Here is a 22,035-nt window from a genome sequence, read left to right on the forward strand (position 1 = left end):
GTAGATGCAGCTGTCTCTTTAAGAGCCTGAAGCGTGTTACCAGGCTGTTGTTGCTGCTCAGAGCCTATAGGGATACCTCATTATTTGAAGCTTTGGCCATGTTTAACATGCACATCCAACACTGCAATATTGTAGATAAGTCATAAAATATGGTAAAGCATAATAGGTCTCCTTTAAAAGCAATTGTGGGGTAACCTAGATCTAAAAAGGCAGGGTTTAGGCTAATACTGGCTCTTAATGATTCCATCTAACTATCTAAGTGTAGTAAAAACGTCTCACAATCTGCATCACAATCTGCAGAGGCACAGGGAGAAGCAGGGTTACCACTGAACCACCAAAAGCATACTGACATCAGGGTGGTGTGTCAACAGTTCTGCGTCGCACCACAAAGCACTCTAGCAAGTGGTTAAAACTGCCCAACGGATCACTGACACCCAGTTTCCCACCATCGAGAACATTTGTCACAAGCACTGCCTGGCCAGGACAAGAAACATAATCAAGGATGGCTCCCACCTTCACCATGGACTTTCACCCTCCTCCCATGCGGCAGGCATTACTGATGTTATTATATACGTGTATTTAACCTACTGTGTATACGTTGTTATACTCTAATACTTACCAAATACACAGATGCTGTTCACGTTATACATATTTGCTCTCTCCATTCTCTAACTTTGTCCACTTCTACTCTATGCGTTTTTAATATACTCAATTATATTGCATATTGCACAAAACTACAGAAGAGGGAAGAAATCAAGATAGTAACATGCGTTAATGGGAAAAGAATGCATACAGATGAAGTGAGAGAAGGTTCAAACAACCGTGGATAAGAGAAGAGCAGTAGAAGCAAAACACCCGAAATGTTTGACTTAAAGCGAATAGCCTCTACTCGACCATTCACTTGACGGCAAGGCAATGGTTGTGCGGGAACGACAGGTTGATGATATCTAGAAAAAAAGTGCTAACTAGGGGTAAATCTTATTAAGTAGGCATGGGTTCTAAGATACAGGTTGATGGTTTAAATAAATTGAATTTAGTTGGTGAAGACAGACGGGAGAAAAGAAGTGAAAATATATACCAGGCTGAATACCCGAAAAAGTCTCACTTCCCCTGCACTCAGTTGTTTGTAGTGACATTTCAGGATTTTGACAATGACAGCACTGGCCATGCTCCTTATAATTTTCTTTTTGACTTCTGTACTTTGCAAATACAATGGTCTAGGTGACACAGCTGCAGCTGCAGCAGCAGCGCTTGTCTGTGTTGGAGAGAAGTACATAAAGAGAACTGTTCAATTTAATATGTTAATATGAAAAGAAACTGATTTAAGGTTAGGTATTTACTTCATATAATCTTATCAGTTGTTAAACCATGCACAATAAGGAAACAAGGCACACAAATGTGCCAATATGGGGTTCCCTTCTAGACACGAACACAGTGCGTGTGTGAGCATGTGCTTCGGAACTGTGGAGCCCAAGGGCCCATCATATTAGCCTGCACTGGGGCCTGTTGTTACTTCCTTATGCTACTGTGTTGAAACATCATTCATCCATCCATCGTCAACCGCTTATCCTGCGTACAGGGTCGCGGGGGCTGGAGTCAATCCCAGCTTACATTGGGTGAAAGGCGGGGTACACCCTGGACAGGTCGCCTGTCCATTGAAGGGATACACATTGACAAACAACCACTCACACTCACATTCATCAATTCATCAACAATCTAAGGACAATTTCGGAGACATCAATTAACCTAGCCTGCATGTCTCTGGATGGTGGGAGGAAGCCGGAGCACCCAGAGAGAACATGCAAACTCCACACAGAAAGGCCGGGGAAACCGGGATTTGAACGCACGACCTTCTTGCTGTGAGGCGACAGTGCTAACCACTTTTGTGCTTCAAATAATTCTACTTTTTAGGGTATATGCATTGAGCCCTGGTACCTTCTACACCCCTTCAGCGTCTGTATGAGATGCACAGGAAGTCCACGTGGGATGGATGTATGGATGGATGTGTCTAACAAACAAAGGAGTTTCACCCCAGAGAACAGGGTTCATATCCTGTGGGTAACCAAAAGTCAGCGTTGGCTTATTTAAAGTTTTAAGAGACGTGATTCACGTTGCAGGTTGCAGAGGAGCTGATGCGAATGATGTGTAGCCATGTGCATCATAAAAGCTGTTTGGTTGATCTAACTTCCTGTCAGGAGGCATGCTTAAAACAAAAAAGACAAACGGTGCTGAACCCTTCAGTCTGCTCTGGCCTCACCTCCTTGCCGGAGCAGGTCCCACAGAGACATCCAAACAGTCCATTAACCATCTGGATGAGACAGAGGACAAGCTCTATGCATGCTGCCACTAGCAGTGTGGAGAAGAGTCCCACATTGAATTCAACCACATTCTTCGGAACTTGACACCATTTCCACATTTCCTTGTCAGTCAGGTAGCTCCCATTACTGGAAAGGATGGCAATAAGTAGTGTTGTCAAACATCACAGAGACAAATTTAAAATATTATTTAATGAATATACAATGAAAATATAAAACATCCATAAAGACTTGCTGTACCTGTTGGCGAAGGGTGTCCCCCATTTTGGAATGAGGTTGTTTTCATTGCTCCAGAAGCACGTTGGCCCATTAGCAAGGCCCAGGGCCGCAACGCTCAGACTGTACACGGCCCCCGCCACACCAACTGCTGCAAAACCAATGGACAGAAACATCTGCATGGAGCACACGCAGTGGAGTCAGTATAAAGAGCGACAAAGAGCATGAGCAGTGCTGGAAGTAACAGATAAAACCATGACACTGACACTGACATTTGACATTTTCTTACCAGAGTTTAGCTTGACAATACATTTTTGGTTATAGGGCTTGTTTGAATTTTTTATAGAGCAGCTGGTTTATTCATTAAGACAGGAACTACTGCTTTCCATTTACTTCACTACAGTATGAATTTCAAAATGCAGGGACCAGGCGTCAACGGTAAATTCAATAATATTTTTTTCCAAACCCTGGCATCATATAGTGTATATAGCCTTCAGATATTCAATAGGTCATCTTAGCTACAGCGGCATGGCTGGCGCAATCCCTAACAGCAGGTTACAGGTGCACGTCGTATGATATTGTTTGACTGTGAAGCAGCCTTAATTAGAACACAATCCATCATTCATATGATCAGGTTGGATCACTTCAAGTTCTTTATTGTCACATTACAAGACATAGAATGAATGTGAGGAGAAGCTGCACAGTGCTTTTTTTTATACAACCACTAGAGGACGGCCAGAGTCAGATTGACGTTACTGAAATAATTAAAACCTGTGCAAATTTGTGTCTGGAAATTTACGCTTTTAAGAATACAAATGTGTTTTAAATATGCACATGTTAAGAAATTACACTTTAAAGAGAAAAGTTGCTTGAGAGACCACAGTATTTCAGCTACATCTAGAAGATACTATCTCAATATGATGGCGATAATAATAATAATAATAATAAAAGTCCATAGATAAGATAAGTTAAGATATACTTTACTGTCCCCAAAGGGAAATTTGTTTTGGACTTTTGGATAGCTTGGTGGTCAAACTAGTTTCCCCTTGCTGATGCACTGTACACAAACACTGTAATGCCTACATGCTTGAGTGTATTCTGCAGAACTGCTTCGTCCAAAATGTGCTTTCCATAGTAACAAGAGAACAGCAACATTTAATTTACGGGGTGGCAATGGAAGAGTGGATAAGACACAAACCTTTGGCGTGGGAGATCTGCGTACCCACTGTGTGTTACCAATGTGTCACTGAGTGAGACACTTAACCCCTAGTTGCTCCAAAGACATTGACCTCTCACATATATAGCAATTGTAAGTCGCTTTGGTTAAACGCGTCAGCTAAATGAATAAATGTAATTTAGACAGTGCCCATAAACTGTACACACTTACCCCACAACGGTTGGCACAGCAGTTCTTAGCACTGGTCAGATGAATGTGGATGGCAGGAATTAGGACCTGACAGCAGACAGAAAAAGGAAGAGGAAAAAGACAAGAAAACAGAGAAACAAGAACATCATCAGAGTTATTTTCTCCGACTCGACAAAGCTTGTCCAGAGCCACAGATGACATTGATGCCAGGGACCTTTGTTGCCATCCCCTCACACTGTCTCACTGTGATGTTTCCTGTGCCCATCTCAACTGTAATCTCTCTAAAAAGGCAAATATGATCAAGACATGTTTTCCTTACAAGAAACCTTTGTTGTGGTTAAGTGAATAATGACTGTTCAGAAACACAGGAAGCAGCATGACATTGTTATGTCACCATAAAACCTCTCAGAGAGGTTGGGGTGGAAAGAAAACATTCATATTGTTTCCTCAATGTTCATATGGGTTTTATGGGTCCTTTTGAAAAGCAATGACAAATGAGGTGTTTTGTTATGTGAATTTGGCCATTTGTGCACATCACAAATTACAGTATATAGACATATCTGTAAAGCAGTCAAAGGTTGAACCAAAAAATTATAGCAAGGTGACAGTGAGAGGGGTAGAACATGACAGAAGTGAATATTAAGCTAATGAGAGAGACAATACAACACAGATTACTACATTAGACCAGGGCTTGACTGGGACAAAAAATCATCCCTGGCACTTTTGGCCGAGGCGGCCCACCAAAATCGGTCGGACACCCTTCACCAATACACCATCATTCCATTTAGGGGGTCAAATTAGGGGTGTGAAGAAACACGGAGACGTGATAGACGTGAAGTTTGTTGTCCACGACTACAAGACATTAAAGAATTTTAATAGACCTACTATTTAGAAAAAATGTGAAACATGTTACAGAAGATTTTTAGCATTAAACACTTAATTTGCTGCATTCTGGAGACATTTTCTGCACCAATTTCTGTTGGAAAAGTCCGTATTCTTATAAAGGGAAGCACAAAATTCAGGTGGCAATTCAGAACATAGAAAAATAACAAAATATAAATCAGCAATCAGTAGCTTATTATTATTTTTTGCTTAAGTTACTTTTTTTGGACAACACGGAGGTTTCTTCTATATTTACACTGCATTGCAGGTTTTCTTAAGTGCAAATAAACCTTTCTCATAGCATTTTCATTTGTTAATTAACATTTCTTGCTGCAACCTATATTTCAGAACATTTTTAACAAAAGCTTTCAAAAAGTGGTGGCTACATGTCCCACAGTGTAAATGATCCTCCCTCCCTACAGGTTGAGCTACTCCATGCTTACCACTTCACCTCCACTCTCCTCCTGCTCTCTCTGTCCCTCGGCCCTGTCACTTTGTCACTCTGTTTCGCTATAGATAACTATAGTATACTCAGTACTATAGTATAGATAACTGTTGTTGTGATTTGGCGCTATATAAATAAAATTGAATTGAACTGAATTAATTAACACAGGCCTCCTCGTCTGCCTGGCAGTGGGCACCACAGCTCTTTTACTCTTTTTAAGTGCCTGTGCCTGCACTACGCAGGGTACTGTTGAAGCTACTGCAGCCAAACATATAGGTTATTTTCGCGCATTTGGCGGCCTCCGTCTACACAAGAAACAGAGAGCAGAGTGGGGTGGAGTAGTAAGAGATGTGATTGGGCCAGCCAATGTCAGTATAGAAAATTACCCAATGGGCCGCTGTCCATGCTTTAAAGGCAGATCGTTGGTCCGTTTTTTAAAAACAGTTATATAAATAAATAATTTACGTTACACCGGCCCCAAAGGTGCGTTGGCCCACCGGACATTTGCCCGGTATGCCAGATTACCAGTCCAGCCCTGCATTAGACTAGACTCTAGTGAAGTGAACTAGATTCAACTAAACTTAAATGGACTGAAATAAACCACTAACTACTAACCCATTGAATTAAATATAACTGCAAACTTAATCCCACTAGCAAGGCTCTGTTTTTGAACAGTTTAAACCTCTTTGGAAGCCTTGATATTATTCGCACTGAATGTAATCTTATCAAATCTACTCACCATGATTCCGCCGCCTATCAGGCCTCCCATATATTTGACCTCCTGAGTGATTTGTTCATTTCCTTCCTTGTCTTCGGCTGCAAATTGTGTATCAAAATCAGGGAAGAAGAGCATGATGTTGCAGATGATTGACACTGGAGCCAAGACGTAAAGAGGGACGGCAACAAACTTAGAACATGCTCCTGTACACATGATGCCGGCAGATGGAAGGAAAAACTGCTAAAAATTCAAAAAGCTGAAAATGTCTCAAACCCCAAGTACTCCGCCAACGTCAATATTCAGACTCTTACAGATCGGTCAAACCTATTCTTCTGACACGCTTGCAAAAAGAAAAGATGATAAAATGCTAAAATTTGATAATTGTTAGCTATCACACTACATGCATCAGATGTCAGAGAAAGGGAATTGAAGAACTGTTTAAATATATTTGAAGTTTTAGTGGGTGGAGGGTATAAAGGTGGAGCCACAGGAGATAAGGACATGCAGCCTGATTATCAACCCCATTACAATCCAGGCTTTATGTCATGGGTGTGTGCTGTGTGCATTTGTTTCCATGAAAGTCATCAAAACCATTTGTTTGTAGTCCACAGTTTAAAATTTTTTTTGTGAGCATAACACTTCTGATTAAGCACTGAATAGCAAATAACAGAATGGACAACTGACTGCTGGTTTTTTATAACATTGTTACAAATCTGAGGAATTTTTCCTTTAACTGTTTTTTTCATTTTGAGTTTTGTTATTATATTATTAATCAACAGAAGTTGGGATTGGGGTTATATGAAAATATCTTGGCTAATGGTGTGTTGAGATTGAACGCAAGACACGTTTTGCAATATTACACAGTTTGTGGAAGAAGGTGGGCACAAACACACAAATTTGATCTCGGTGGTGAGACATCTGTTTGACTGAATAGTGATTCGGTTCGGTGTGCTATTGGCTAAATTCTTATCCCAAAGCTAAAACATACAGCACAGAAATAAGGAAAAGGAGATAAACTGGAGCCAAATCTGAGCTGTCACACAAACACGAACTCCAAACAAACAGTTCTTTGTATGTTGATAGCTACAGCTGACATCTGTTCATTCCGTTGTGTATGTAGAAAATGTAGAAAACACTTCCGGAGGTCAAATTTGTGTAAATAACATGAAGCCAAAATTTGCTGTGTAATTTTTTCAATTGACATGGTCATTTTGTTTTTGTAAATATAATATTCAAAACAGGACGTGTGTTTCCAAACAAATGTTACTGGTTTTAATATTAATTAATCATTACCATTTTGAGAATTATGTATTCTAATCCTAATTATGTAATTTAGTAATCCTAACACGGGCCTCCTTTTTATGACTTTTTTTGGTGGATATCTTATTCCTTTATTGGACAGGGACAGAAGAGAAAGGACAGGAGGAGATGGCTAGGGACAAGTCTCCTAACCCCTTAGGCCACGGGGGTGCCCAGTGCAATAATAGTGAATATTAATATGGCAATTTATTGTATTACATTGATCACTACTCAGTCATACATCTAGAAGAGTCCAGAAAAAATGCAAAATGGGTTTGAGGCTTTGATGCAGAATATATGCTGTCTCCACATCCTCATCCAGCCAGTCAGATCCATCCCTCACTGTCAGAGATGCATCTTCAGCCTCTGTGTCGCCGTTTTCTTTTTTAACGGCCTACAGTATATTAATTATTTTCCTTTAACCTTAACATGAAGTATGTTTTATCAGAACACAGTCATAGAACACTGATAAAGAGCTGTTTGTAGAAGCACCGGTGTGTGTGTGTGTGTGTGTGTGTGTGTGTGTGTGTGTGTGTGTGTGTGTGTGTGTGTGTGTGTGTGTGTGTGTGTGTGTGTGTGTGTGTGTGTGTGTGTGTGTGTGTGTGTGAGAGAGAGTGTGTTTGTGATGTGACTACCTTATCAGTGAATTATGGCACTATTCAAATGTGTAGAGATTATGGAGATGGACTCTAACCAACATCTGTCAGGGTTGTGTGTGTATCAGAATATACACGGATATAGCCATAAAGCTTGAAGGATAAATGTAGCTCCAGTCTAAAAGGTCCACAGCATCACCAGGTCACAGTGAGTCATTGTTTCCATCATCGCCTGGCCTTGAAGTTTAACAAAAATTAACTGTGTGGTATAATTAATAATGATGAACATGATGGATACTCAATATAGGAAGAGGAGAACATACTGTAGGTATACAGTTTAGTATGTTTCTCTTTTGGGAGCCCTGACTTTATCTTTGGGTGGTTTACATACAATATATCCAGGCAACAGACTCCAAAGTCATATCAATCCTAAGCACTGAACCATATTCGTGTATCTCTTCGTGATTTTGTCGTCCATTTAATCTTGTATCCCCTACCCAGTCATGCTGTGATTTTTTGTCGGGTATTCCCAAATCCAGTCACAGCACTGGTTCAGAAGAGATCAAAGGTCATGGAACAGGATTCATTGGACATGAAGTCAAGGACTATACTCACATAATTTGAATTTTTTTTGTTTAACTTGAATAATTTGAAATGTAATTTATGAGTTTGGAATATAATTACAACAAACCTGTAATTGATTGCAATATTTTGACATTAGATTCAGTTGCTCTGAAACTGTATTTAATCCTCACTGAAAATTCAACTTTCTACATACATTCACATTCAGTTCTTATAATTCAAAATCAGTTATTACAATTCAATTTCAGTTCAATGAGACACACATCTGGTCAGTGAGGGAGAGCAGTTCCTTTTTTTTCAGTACATGTTTTCGCACATGTTTTTTTACCATTTATATATGCTATACAAGATACAAGGTAAGGTTTATTAGTCATTATACAGCACAAGGCTGCATAAACGAAACAGAAATTTGTAGTTCCTTCATGCTACACACACAACATATAATTAATCTTAGGCCTATGTTAAAATATGGTGACACATTTTACATATTTACATACACGTATACACCCCGAACATTCCACAGTGCATTTTTTGAATTTGCATCTGGGGTGAATGTAAACAGCAGCGACCAGATGATAATATGAAAGTTTCATCTTCACAATAAACAGTCTGACATTTGGAGTCCATCTTGACTGTGTTTGAGCACCAAGCATCATCGATGTAAAACAAATGAGAAAATGAAAAATGAGTCCACCTCCTCTCATCTTGCCAAAATCTTGCGCTGACAGTTCTGAACATGGATCACCTGCTGAGTGCTTGATCCGGGATGTTGATGGTGCAGGTCTCTGTAACAATGTGGGCACAGCAGTCTCTGAATTCCATTGTCTGGTCAACATGGGTCCCATTTTGTCCAGACTGGCTCTTTATGAGCAGAATAAGTCCAAGCTGGGCCAGCATGGCTCCTCTCCTGGCTCTCTTTCCTCTCCTCTGAGCGATCACGGCACCTGCTGTGGCGCCTGGTCTGGTTGTTTGGGCCGGGTGGATCGTGGTCTGCTGCTCTTTGATGACTTCATCTTCCAATGACTGTATTAATGTCAGAGGTAACACATTTTGGCAAATAGCAGATAAAAAACAAAAGTGTAGCGATGTTTGAAGGAGTTACCGGCTGCTGCTTCTACAACCCAGCTACCAGTTGCCATAGCAACACATATATAGACAACACCCAACAGTTGATCATATATTAAAAGCTGTTCTGAAAAGATGGGTTTTCGTTAGTTATTTGAGCATGGATGTGTTTAGGTATAGAGTTCCAGACAGATCGGGTACCTATGGAAAAGGCTCGACGCTTAGTCCTGAGTGGCGGAGACAGGAGGTTTGAGCAGAGGCTTCAGGAAGGAGTATGGTGGTGGAGCAGGTCAGTGAGGTAGGAGGGGGCCTGGTTGTGGTATGCTTTATGAGTGAGGCGAAGGACTTCGAATTGGATCAGGGAACCAGTGGAGGTTCTGGATACCATGATATGCAGTTGAAAACTCTAGAAAACTGGTAACAAGACCATGAGTCAAGGTTATTTTGTCACACCACTTTTTCAAAGGTCATGAAGGAACAAACAATAAAAGACTATGTTAATTAATAATGGACTCTGGAGTTTAGACTTGTATATAACAGCCTTATTGTTGTTTATTAACTTACTGAAGGTCTAATAGCAATTAGGAAAAAAATGAATTAACAACAGATTTTTTTTCAATAGACTAATATTCTTCTTTTACTCCATAAATATTACAACCTGTCTTTCACTTGGAACTATCCTGCCCCTCCCAAATGACGACTGATTACATAACAGTGTGACAGGTGAAGTTTATGAGGTTTTATTAGTCACACTGCTTTAAGGTGGTTATAAATATCTCCTGTTTGTGCCTGGTACTACCACTTCTGATACACATGAGACACACCCACAAACTTGCCACAGCATCATCCACACTAAGGTGATAAAGCAGTGTGTTATCATAATTAGCACAGAAGGGGGGAAATGGGACATCCTTTGCGAAAGATCCCTCTCCTCAGAAGGTTATGGGTGCAGTAGGAGTTGAGAAGGAGGAAGATAAGAAGGGTATAACAAGTAATGGAAATACAAAGTGCAATGACAGAGAGGCAATTAAAGTAAGGCCACAGAAATAAGTCCTAAGGAGTTGTAGTAATTGTAGTGGCAGTAGCACTACAATGAGTAACCAGAAAAACAGAAACACACTGGATAATGTAGTGCAATGCCACAGGTGAAAAAACTTTTTAAATGACTTAAAATGAACACTTAAAGGGGCATTATGTAGTTTCCAGCTGCCACTAGCGGTGCGGTTTTAACTGCAACCAGGCATGTGCTCTTACGCGTGCTCGCTTGAACTCATGAGCGAGCATAATCCGAAACACAACCACTTTCGAACAGAAATACCAAAATAAACGCAGAAACACCAGCATGCAGGCTGTGGCTTTTCACACAGACATGATCAGGCTCTGTTACTTCAACGTTCCCGTCTCAGAGGCAGCTCAACACCGGCGCCGTAATGTTACTTCATTCAGCACAGCGAGCCGCATATCGGCACAATCCTCCCGTAAAAAAAGGCAGAGTGACAGCGGCTATAGACTTACAGGGAGACTGCTTCACACAACATGCTGGAAACTCAGGTAAACCCCTACTGCAACGTTACAGCAATAGGTTTATCAGCTGCAGGCTGAACTAATCCATGCGCTTATTACATGATAATGTTACATTTACTGCATTTAGCCGACGTGCTACATCGTTAGTTCGCCTGCTGCTTTAAGTAGCTATCTTTACTATCTGTGTATCTTTCACCAGAGGCTCAGCAATGTCAGCACAGCTAAATGTGTTGGATGATAACGAAACGGGTAGTGAGCTGGGCTGAACATTATAACGAAATTGTGTCACACTTTATAATAATAAGACCACAGTAAGTAAATTTACTGTAGTGTCAGTGGATGGCTTTTCCTCTGGGTTGTATATTATGTGGGTCATGTTCGTTACAGCGATTGACAGGTGGAGAAGCTAGGTACCTGAGTAATAGTGATGGCAAGTTCGAGTCTTTTGACAGACTCGTTCCTTCAAATCTCGTTCATTAAAATGAACTGTCTCACAATCTTTCCTGAGTAGTATACAACCAGACCAGCCATATATGGCTAATTACTATCATTATCTCTGAAGTGCTCATTCATACAGTAGCCTTACGTCCCTATCCATGAGTAAAATATTAATATCAGATGTGCAGTAAATATATTGCAATAATAAGCTAGATACACTATATGAATAAACACACTATTCAACCAATTTAATAATAATCTGGATCGAGCCACCAAGTTCTTAAAGAGCTCCAGCACAGAGAGGAACAGAGAAATAAACACATATAAACGCAGCAGTTTGGCAGGTCTGGACGCAGAATGGGCCACATCAGGTCCTGATTCTGCAGACAGAGAAACACACGAGTACATCGCTGTCAAACACTGCAGGTTGTTCACCAGTCAGGAGCTGATGGGCTTCAGCACATAAACCTTAATTGTTATTTTGTATCCTTACGTGGAGCCTTTGTTTTGCTGTGAGCCGGTTGTTTTATGGTGTTAGTGGACTGCATGTCGTTAGCTGCCGTGTTGTTGCTGTAGTCAGAGAGAGGCTCTGGATCGCGCACAGGGCTGAATCCCGGAGACCTCACATTAAAAGCAGAATAGTGGCTGATAATAGCCAACGGAGAAAACAGGCGTGTGCTTGATTTCTATGTGAGTTTTGAGCCCATTGACAATAAGACAATGAAAATTAGATTTATTAAAATCAAAAACTTACATATAGCCCCTTTAAATAGTTCTAAGTCAGGTGGCACTCATACCCAGGCCACAACACGTGTGCATGACGGCTACATCACTGAATCTTGAGCAGGTAATGTAAACTGACTTCCACACAACAATAACCCTTAGGCTTTGGTATTGACCACATCCCATCTTCAATGAGAAAAGGTGACAGACAAAGGAATCTTAACCAATGGGAAGCCTTTTGGATGTACAAATTACATGCTAGGGTATAGCCGAGTTATTAGTACATCCACTAAAATGCTTGTTTATGATGGGCTCAGATTGCTATTTTAAGTGTCTGACAACATTATAGTAATGATCCCAATAGAGATTTAGATGTTGGTTTTGTTTAACCAGAAAATTGCTATCTTGGTCTTGTCGCCAGACTCCCTTAGCAAAAACTTTACCTCTTTGGTGTACCGCTGCCTTAATCGGGTAATTAAAAACACCAAAGTCACACTGTAACACAAACAAACAGACTGAGGCACAAGCAACTCCTGTGTTCTGCAAGGTAACTTTGGCTAGACTTTGCTGAGAATTTGCTGCAAAAACTGGAAAAAAGGACATGGAATTTACATACACAGGTTCAACAATGACTGAAATGAAATTAAAGTATTGTTATTTAAATTATATTCATTATAGAGGTTGTATTTTTCTGCTCAATCAACATTGTCTATTGGAAATGACATTTGCAAATTACTAAATTGTTTTCCAATTTACACTGTGCTGACAAACGTAATCACTGCCTGGACAGGGTACCCCCAGGATTCTCAAAGCTAAATAAAGACTTAAAAAGACTTATACCACCTAGGATGAAATTTAATACCAACTTCACTGCCGTATAATGAAAAAGTTACGTGAATTTAATAAAACATTTTATTATAATACATTCATATTTAACACACTATATTATTACACCCCCAAACGCTAGTCGGCAGTAGCGCTACAGCGTCCACTGTGTTGACTTTTGCCGGCCGAGCAGGCTAACTTCCGGTTTAGCGTAAATGGGGGTAAAATTGGCAGTTGTAGCCTTTTCAAATGTTATCGACCGACTGGAGCCAATTCTGATAGCGAAACAAGTCACTTCGCTCGGGTTGCGACGGTCAAATATATTGATTCACTGTGTTACAGCCGCCGTTTTGGCCACTAGTAAATGTTACTTATATGTTACGGTTGGCTTGGAGGCATTGCGAGGCTACCCAGCCGACCAATCACAGTGCTTACGGCCCGCGCCGACTCGACGTGTAGTTACATTTTAGAGGAGGTGCACGTCAGGCGACGGCGTAGACTCTGTGTAGCCCCGTAGCCTACGCCGTCACCTACGTATAAATTACACTGTGACTGACTTGCATTTCGATCCGCTTGTTGTGCTAACCTCAGCGCCACTGTCCTCAGCCTCGTCCGCCAACTTGAAATTTAATACTTTAAAGGCCTTATTTTTTGGAATATGAAATTGAAGACTTTTTTAATACTTTTAAGACCCCGCGGGTACCCTGCTGGATAATGTTCAGAGGGAAGATGTTGAATGAATGAAGCGCTACATTTATATACTCACATAAAGTCGCTGTGAGGTGGTCAGGGTGGAGTTAGGGCTAACAAAGTGCAGGATCCAGAGTCCCATTTGTGGAAGGTTTAAGCAACAAAGCGCTTTGCTTAAACCGTAAGTGTGGAACTTGTCTCCCCCTTCTGACAGTAAGAGTAATTACACTGTCAACATATGCTTATGACGTATAGACTCTTCCATACTGACTTGCTGCGGTCACTGGAGTTGCATAAATATTGGGACATCGACACAATTCTAATCTTTTTGGCTCTATTCACCACCAATATGGATTTGAAATTTCACGAACAAGATGTTCTTTAACTGCAGACTTTCAGCTTTAATCTGAGGGTATTTACATCCAAATCAGGTGAACGGTGTAGGAATTACAACAGTTTGTATATGTGCCTCCCACTTTTTAAGGGACCAAAAGTAATGGGACAGATTAACAATCATAAATCAAACTTTCACTTTTTAATACTTGGTTGCAAATCCTTTGCAGTCAATTACAGCCTGAAGTCTGGAACGCATAGACACTGGGTTTCATCCAGGCCTCTACTGCAACTGTCTTCAGTTCCTGCTTGTTCTTGGGGCATTTTCCCTTCAGTTTTGTCTTCAGCAAGTGAAATGCATGCTCAATCGGATTCAGGTCAGGTGATAGACTTGGCCATTGCATAACATTCCACTTCTTTGGTTTCTTTCACAGTACGCTTCGGGTCATTGTCCATCTGCACTGTGAAGCGCCGTCCAATGAGTTCTGAAGCATTTAGCTGAATATGAGCAGATAATATTGCCCGAAACATTTCAGAATTCATCCTGCTGCTTTTGTCAGCAGTCACATCATCAATAACTACAAGAGAACCAGTTCCATTGGCAGGCATACATGCCCACGCCATGACACTACCACCACCATACTTCACTGATGAGGTGGTATGCTTTGGATCATGAGCATTCCTGTTTTTGAGGCTCCCCAATGGTTTACATCTTGTGGTGAACCCTCTGTATTCACTCTGGTGAAGTCTTCTCTTGATTGTTGACTTTGACACACATACACCTACCTCCTGGAGAGTGTTCTTGATCTGGCCAAATGTTGTGTTTTCTTCACCAGAGAAAGAATTCTTCGCTCATCCACCACAGTTGTTTTCCGTGGTCTTCCGGGTCTTTTGGTGTTGCTGAGCTCATTGGTGCGTTCTTTCTTTTTAAGAATGTTCCAAACAGTTGATTTGGCCACACCTAATGTTTTTGCTATCTCTCGGATGGGTTTGTTTTGATTTTTCAGCCTAATGGTGGCTTGCCTCACTGATAGTGACAGCTCTTTGGATCTCATATTGAAAGATGACAGCAACAGATTCCAAATGCAAATAGCACACTTGAAATGAAGTCTAGACCTTTTCTCTGCTCCTTGTAAATGGGATAATGAGGGAATAACACACACCTGGCCATGGAACAGCTGAGCAGCCAATTATCCCATTACTTTTGGTCCCTTAAAAAGTGGGAGGCACATATACAAACTGTTGTAATTCCTACACCGTTCACCTGATTTGGATGTAAATACCCTCAAATTTCATTTCAAATCCACTGTGGTGGTGTATAGAGCCAAAAAGATTAGAATTGTGTCGATGTCCCAATATTTATGGACCTGACTGTACATACACGTTTACACCCTTCACAATATTAATAGAAAGAAACCAGCCACCATTATGTTTTCTTCTAAATATATTTTGTTGTTGCACAGTCGTAGAAGTCTTGGGTGTAGTACTACATTTCAAGATTCAATGAAGAGTTAAACTGTGCTTTTTCAGCTGAATAGATGTTGACTATTGGTACATAATGCTTGTATCTAAGTAGTTTTCGGTTGTGATGGTTTGATTGATTAAGGTGTGTGTCAACACTGATAGAAATGTAGCGTGAGAGATAGCACTCCTCTCCTCGATGACTGAAACCACTAACAACATCAGTTCAAAGGTACAGTGAACTGTGTGTGTGTGTGTGTGTGTGTGTGCTTGCGTGCAGGCAGAAAAATCTTTCAACATTGTAATGGTAGCATGTCTGTGTAAGTGATCTTTTTAGGTGGGAAGTGTCTAGGTGTTAACGAAGTGTTTAGGTGGAAGAACGGTTTACTCTTAACTACAAATCGTCTACTGCTAAATGGCATTGGTAAGATTGTATCAATACAGATACATATGATCATTTAATAAGAAGTCTCTGCAAGTATTCCTTGCAAGTAAGTCTTCCAAGTATTTTTAACTATACATGGTGAGCAGATCGAACAAGTCCAATTGTACAAATATTTGGGTATATTAATTGATGATCAGCTCTCTTTTAAGTTGCACATTGATAAGCTGGTACAAAAGTTAAAACTAAAAATAGGATTTATTTTTTTTGTTTTTCTTGGAAAACCAAGAGATTGGTTGCTGCAAACTTTCTCACTGCACTCGATTACTGTGACCTCTATAAGAATGAGCCTGGCCGATGTTTGTCTTGGTTTGATACTATCTACCATAGTGCTTTGAGGTTTGTGACTAGATGTAAAGCATCAACACATCATTGTACTTTGTACAAAATGACAAATTGGACCTCATTATCAGTGAAGAGGCACATACATTGGCTCACTTTTATTTACAAGTCTATGTTGCATATGCTCCCCTCTTATCTTTGCACTTATATATCATGCAACATCAGTTCCTATAATTTGCACTCCGGTAACTTGTATTTGTTAAGAAGGCCTTTACTTATGCTGCCCCATCCACCTGGAACACATTGCAGACTGATTTGCAGTTGCAAAATCTGAAGTAGAGGCTATAAATTGCTGTCACTGCTTTTAAAATAACTAAATCCTTTAAACTTACGGTATGTATAAATTGTATTTGTAAGTGGTCTAATGTCGTTTATTTATGTATCGTAAGGGTCTTGTTAATTGTTCTTTTGTTGTGCGTGTGCTCGTGTTCATATTTGTAACTGTGCTTTGTCAATATGCTGCTATTTTGGCCAGGTCTCTTTGGCCAGAGGTTTTAAATCTCAATGAGATCTGGTTAAATAAAGGTTAATTAAAAAAAATAACAAAAAAAAATAATAATAAAAGGGGAACATTGTGAAAGCAACTGACAATTATTTTAGTTACTTTCAGCAAACAACTGTCTGGTAGCTTGGGTGCTATTTCACTTGAATATCTTTATATTTTAAAACACTTGAAGAGCTTTAGATTCTGAGAAGCTAACTGAGATAGAGAAATGACAAAAGTCACAAATGGTAAAGATGAGATGAGGTGAGCAGCACTTTGTTGTTATATTTCTAAGGGAGAGTCAACAGCAAAAAGAACAGTGTTTAAACAGACAGCAAAATATTTGATTTTGAAAGTTAATAATTATGGATTTTTCTGTTAAGCGTTATCTTGACATGACAGTCAGTTGTCTTAGGCATTATTGCACCTGGCCAACAAACAGGCAGAGGATAAGTGGACAGGCTGCTCTCTTGTGTCTGAATTTTTTTTTTTTATGGCATGTTGGTTCCTGATGTTGCTGGCAACACCAACCGCCCAGGAGCATATAGATACGTCAGTTCTGGCAATCAGGAACTGCTAGTTTAAGAACGGTTGTCACTACCAACCAACTAATTTACATTTACTTTTTCAAAGCATCATTTCATATATTCATTTTCTACCTTTCAGGCAGCTGCTGATTTCAGTTTATTTCAGTACCCATGAAAATCAGCCTGAAGAGACTGACCAGTAAGTCATTTGTATGGAATATTTGCCCTTTTAATGATGCTCTCACATCACACACAAGTTTGTCTTAGACTTTTATGAGGACGGTATGCAGACACAGGAGTAAAAGTAAAATAATTCTAATAATTGAGAATGTGCAAAAACAGAGAACCTCTTGCTTAGTTAAAGACATGACAGACATTTCATGACTGTGGATTGTGTTTACCCACCCACTAAAAGTCATTTTTCCAAAGACTAGAGCTTAGATGAAGAAACATTCTCCTGAAAAGCATTACTTACAATTGTGGGCAGCAGAGGGACTGTGTTATTTTACTTATACACACAACTAATAGCACAATGTTTCACTATAGTGTTTCACATTCAAATTCGTCATGCTTTGACGTGTATTAACCCCCATTTTGCATTTTAGGGTGGAAATTCTGAGCACAGTGAGACACAGGCAGTTAACAGCAGATGAAATGCTGTTTTTGCTGACCTCCAGTGGTGTACGTTCACACCTTATCACAGGGATGTAGACGTGAATACAGCATGGTTCAGTACATGTCAGGAGTCATACCAACATACTGTATTGTAAGTGAAATTTTAATTATAATTACAAATCTCTTACAAGTTTTTCTTTTTGTCTGTACAGCCATATGAGCTGGTTGGTAAACGCGGAGCTGCTCTTCTCTACGTGAAGATGTGTTAATCAGTAAGCAGACTGTGGAAAAACAGTCAAGTATGATGACATTATGCTCTCGTTAAGTTGTAAAACTCAACCTGCAGTCAATCAAGTCACTTCCTCACATACCAGCATTGAGCTCTGGGGTTCATCGGTTCCTGAGGACTTTAAACGGGAGTCCGTGTCCTGGTATGATGACATCAACAATGCGTAGCGCCTCCTGGCGGCTGACCTCCTGAACTGAAGTGTTCATACTCTGATCGCGCCAGCTGTCCTCATCTGAACAGCGCTCAAATAAGTCCCCTGCAACAAGCACCGTGCCCGCTGAGGTTCCCTTCACCAGGACGCTGACATCTTGTCCGGAGTGGCCTGGACTGGGAACTACAGACACCTGTGGGAGAGAGAAGACTGTGTAAAAACTGAAACTGTCAGGAGGCTGAGGGCTACGGAGTTCAGTCACAGTCTGACTCCTCTTTTTTCTTTTTTAAAGTCTCTTTTCCTCTATGTAGTGTTACTTTTGCCAGCTATTTTTAGATTCATTCTAAGTCCTAAGACCAAAAGTCCACGTTAGTTTTAGGCAGTCTAATCCTTTTTATTTTAATTCGACTAAAACTCTACACATTTTAATACGATCTGCAAAAAAATGAAACTAAAATCATAATGCCATTGTTTTGACAGATATTGTGATGAGTCACTATTTTAGAGGGAATGGTAATTTTTGAATTTATTTTCACAAAAAACGAAATTACAATGTGATTTCTGCTGGGGTCTGTGTTATAAAGCAACATACATACTTGCTTTGTTGGTATCGGACATGAGAAAGTGCTATTGAGCCATCCTCAGGTTCCACATGGCCCACATAGCAGACAAAACTAGTAATACAATCACTGGAACATCAGTTAAAGCTGGACAAATGCCCAATGGTGTTAATTGTTAATTAAAATAAATAAAGCATTTCTATTTGAATTAATAAAGATGATTTTATGGCTCTGTCTGAGAATTTCTTTTATGTTTCTGGACCCTACAGTCACAGCCACTTTATGCTGCAACTGCTCAGATGTAAAATACTCAGTTTGAACTTTGAACTCTCTCTCACACAACTACTTCTGTCACTTTTTATGTGTATAAATGAGTCAAAAAGGAGGGCTCTGGAGGGGTGATTAAAACGATCTACTGAGACTTGTTATTTATCCAACCATCTAGAGTATATTATTATTGTATTTAACTTTTGCTTTTTGTGAGTCACACGAAGGCACCTACAACTTCATCGTGTAAAACAACTCTGTGTTGTAAAATGATAAATAAATCTACGGTAGCCCGCTTGTACCTTGATTAGGCTACTGCATCTTGCCCCTCTTGAATCACTGAAGACTGTGCAGAAAGAGCTGAAAGTGAGTCTGAAGGAGAGCAAGGAGGCGTACAGGAAGAAGCTGGAGAACAAGCTCCAGCAAAACAAAGCGAGGGAGGTGTGGTCAGGAATGAACACCATCACAGGTTCAAGGTGAAGGAAAATCAGGCTGAGGGAAGCCTGGACAGAGCTAATGAGCTGAATGTGTTTTTCAATAGGTTCAGCTCAGCTGCCCCCTGTCACACAGACCCCACACCCTCCCTGCCCCCACAGCTGCTTCCCTCTCACATCTCCTCAGTGATCAGGACCGATGACACACACAGTGCCACCCCATACCCCTCAACATCAACGTCTTTCTCCCCAGCAGAAAGCGCCTCAGACTTCCAGCACAACTCAGAGTCCTGTCATCTCCAAAAATACTCGGATGACTCTGCTGTTGTCGGGTGTAGCAACGGTGGAGATGAGACAGAGTACAGGGATCTGGTTGACCGCTTTGTGTTGTGGTGTAGGAACAACCACCTGTTCCTAAACGTGACAAAGACGAAGAAGGTGGTGGTGGACTTTAGGAGGACCAGGAAAACAACACTGAACACCATTCACCTTCTGGGAGAGGAGGTGGAGGTGGTTGAGAACTTTAAATACCTGGGTGTGCACCTTCACAACAGACTGGACTGGAAGTACAACACTGAGGAAGGGCCAGAGCAGACTTTACTTCTTGAGGAAGCTTAGGTCCTTTAATGTATGCAGCAGGATGCTGTCAAAAGCGCTATTCTCTTTGCGGCCATCCGCTGGGGCTGCAGCATCAGAGCCAGTGACAGCAAGAGACTGAACAAGCTAATAAAGAAGGCTGGCTCTGTGCTGGGGTCTGCTCTGGAGCCCCTGGAGTTGGTTGTAGAGAGAAGAATGTTACACAAACTATTCAACATCATGGACAACACTTCACATCTGCTGCACAACCTGCTGGTCGGGCAGCAGAGTGCATTCAGCTGGAGACTCCTACAACTCCCCTGTAGCAAGGACCGTTACAGGAAGTCCTTCCTACCCACTGCCATCAGAATACATAACAACTCTCCTGTGTGCAGGGAGAGGAGACTGAATGACATGTGACTGACATTACATTATAGTTAAACACCAACTCTCAATATTTGCAAGTGATACTAAATTGCACATCCTGAATATGCGCACAGTTGCACTTGTGTATAAATCTCATATTTGTAAATATACATTGTAAATATATTTAACATAAGGGGGGAAATCCTGGATGACTTTTTAAATGCTTTACAGAGTCATGCTGAACAGTGTGAGGTTCAAACTGCAGTGCAGTAGTTCAAGCTTCTAAACCTTCAGCTACACCATCCATCTCTTTTTCTCAGTTAAAGTGAGATTATTCTTTTCAGCATGGCCATGAAACATTTACAAAAAATCACATGTAGTTACTCACTGAAGTCACACATTTATCCAAGGTGCCGGAGCAGAGTGATTATCACTGTCAGTCTGATGTGGCCCGGATGGAGCAGTAAATCATCTGCCTAAAAACTGTTGATAATTTTAATTTTGTCATTTATCACCACAGTGAATTACTGTAGGGGTGAAGAGACAAACTGATGTCGTGTGTTAAGGTATTTTTCCTGTCCTAGGTGAGGAGGGGGTTTTTTTTTTTACAGTGGTTTCTTTTTAGACTCAAGAGTTTTAAGAACACTTTGGTACTTTTTAGGCAAGACTTCTTTCACCAATAAATCCACAGTGTTGACCGCGAGGATGTAACTTTACAATATTACAGGCACTTACATGCTCATCAATAGTGTAAGCATGTCCCTCTGCCAGCTTGTTGGGACGGTATGTGTCCCCCTCACTGATATCATATCCTACAATCACCACCGCTGATGGAAAAAGACTCAGGTTTCCTATGTGGTCTGAATGCCCGTGAGTCCCCACGACCAAGTTAATGTCTCCCGGTGCCAGACCTCTCTCTTTCAATTTCATTAGGAGAAAATCCCGGTCCCACGGTCCCCCGGTGTCCACCAAAATAGTCCTGGGCCCTGTTATGAGGGTGATGGTCCCATCGGCTTTGAACGTCCCGTCGGTCTGAGAGACACAGTATCCGGTTTTAAGGACGGACACAGAGTACGGCTGACCGGGGAAGTCCGACTCACACTCTGAGAGAGCGACTGTTTGTACCTGGCCACAGACCACTTTACTGTCCGTCCCCATCATGTCAGCAAAGTTCACAAGCAAGAGCTGCGGGAGCTGGACAAGAACCTTCCAGCCGCCGCCACTCTTCAGTCCAAAGCATTGTAAGAGATGCATACTGCCACCTACTGTATCGGCGGGTGTATAACCAGGCAAAAAAAAAGCATGCAGTGCACGGGTAATCCACCAGGGGGCAGAGTGGAGCTAAAATGGACCAGCGACCAATATGTGTTTTTGCAAGGATACTTTTGCCAACTTAAAGTGAGAAAAAACATTCAAATTGTTACTGATACTGATGCAAAGTATAATTACTTACTATTTCATAACTGATTTTATAGCAAAATCGTGTTGAAAATGTGTGTCAAAT

At 40.8% G+C, this 22,035-nt stretch overlaps 2 protein-coding genes and 1 long non-coding RNA gene across 3 annotated transcripts; 1 reads left to right on the forward strand and 2 right to left on the reverse strand.

The window, feature by feature from the left end:
- Positions 1 to 255: 255 nt before the first annotated feature.
- Positions 256 to 9,891, reverse strand: LOC123980780 (transmembrane 4 L6 family member 5-like). Its single transcript, XM_046065326.1, has 6 exons — positions 9,165 to 9,891; positions 5,964 to 6,040; positions 3,919 to 3,984; positions 2,556 to 2,707; positions 2,258 to 2,444; positions 256 to 294 (listed from the first exon to the last, which is right to left on the reverse strand). Exons 1-6 carry the CDS (start codon positions 9,262 to 9,264, stop codon positions 256 to 258), a joined length of 621 nt encoding a protein of 206 aa, XP_045921282.1. The 5' UTR covers positions 9,265 to 9,891.
- Positions 9,892 to 17,417: 7,526 nt separating this feature from the next.
- On the forward strand, positions 17,418 to 19,122 carry LOC123980976. The gene is made up of 2 exons (XR_006827631.1): positions 17,418 to 17,472; positions 17,879 to 19,122. It is a non-coding gene; the product is annotated as an uncharacterized LOC123980976 (long non-coding RNA).
- On the reverse strand, positions 18,034 to 21,755 carry mblac1 (metallo-beta-lactamase domain containing 1). Its single transcript, XM_046065573.1, has 2 exons — positions 21,267 to 21,755; positions 18,034 to 18,521 (listed from the first exon to the last, which is right to left on the reverse strand). The coding sequence occupies exons 1-2, from the start codon at positions 21,690 to 21,692 to the stop codon at positions 18,279 to 18,281; spliced, it is 669 nt and encodes a 222-aa protein (XP_045921529.1). The 5' UTR covers positions 21,693 to 21,755; the 3' UTR covers positions 18,034 to 18,278.
- Positions 21,756 to 22,035: the final 280 nt, after the last annotated feature.

This window comes from Micropterus dolomieu, linkage group LG12 (assembly GCF_021292245.1).
Source record: "Micropterus dolomieu isolate WLL.071019.BEF.003 ecotype Adirondacks linkage group LG12, ASM2129224v1, whole genome shotgun sequence".
Lineage (NCBI taxonomy): Eukaryota > Metazoa > Chordata > Actinopteri > Centrarchiformes > Centrarchidae > Micropterus > Micropterus dolomieu.

What these genes read in the sequence shown, in the direction of transcription:
- LOC123980780 (XM_046065326.1), bottom strand. Translation starts at nt 9,264, where the DNA reads ATGGGACCCATGTTGACCAGACAATGGAATTCAGAGACTGCTGTGCCC. An exon ending in CCGGATCAAGCACTCAGCAG is followed by an intron (nt 6,041 to 9,164) that starts GTGATCCATGTT and finishes CACAATTTGCAG; the next exon opens with CCGAAGACAAGGAAGGAAAT. An exon ending in GCTGTGCCAACCGTTGTGGG is followed by an intron (nt 2,708 to 3,918) that starts GTAAGTGTGTAC and finishes TGCTCCATGCAG; the next exon opens with ATGTTTCTGTCCATTGGTTT.
- mblac1 (XM_046065573.1), bottom strand. Translation starts at nt 21,692, where the DNA reads ATGATGGGGACGGACAGTAAAGTGGTCTGTGGCCAGGTACAAACAGTC. An exon ending in CTTACACTATTGATGAGCAT is followed by an intron (nt 18,522 to 21,266) that starts GTAAGTGCCTGT and finishes TCTCTCCCACAG; the next exon opens with GTGTCTGTAGTTCCCAGTCC.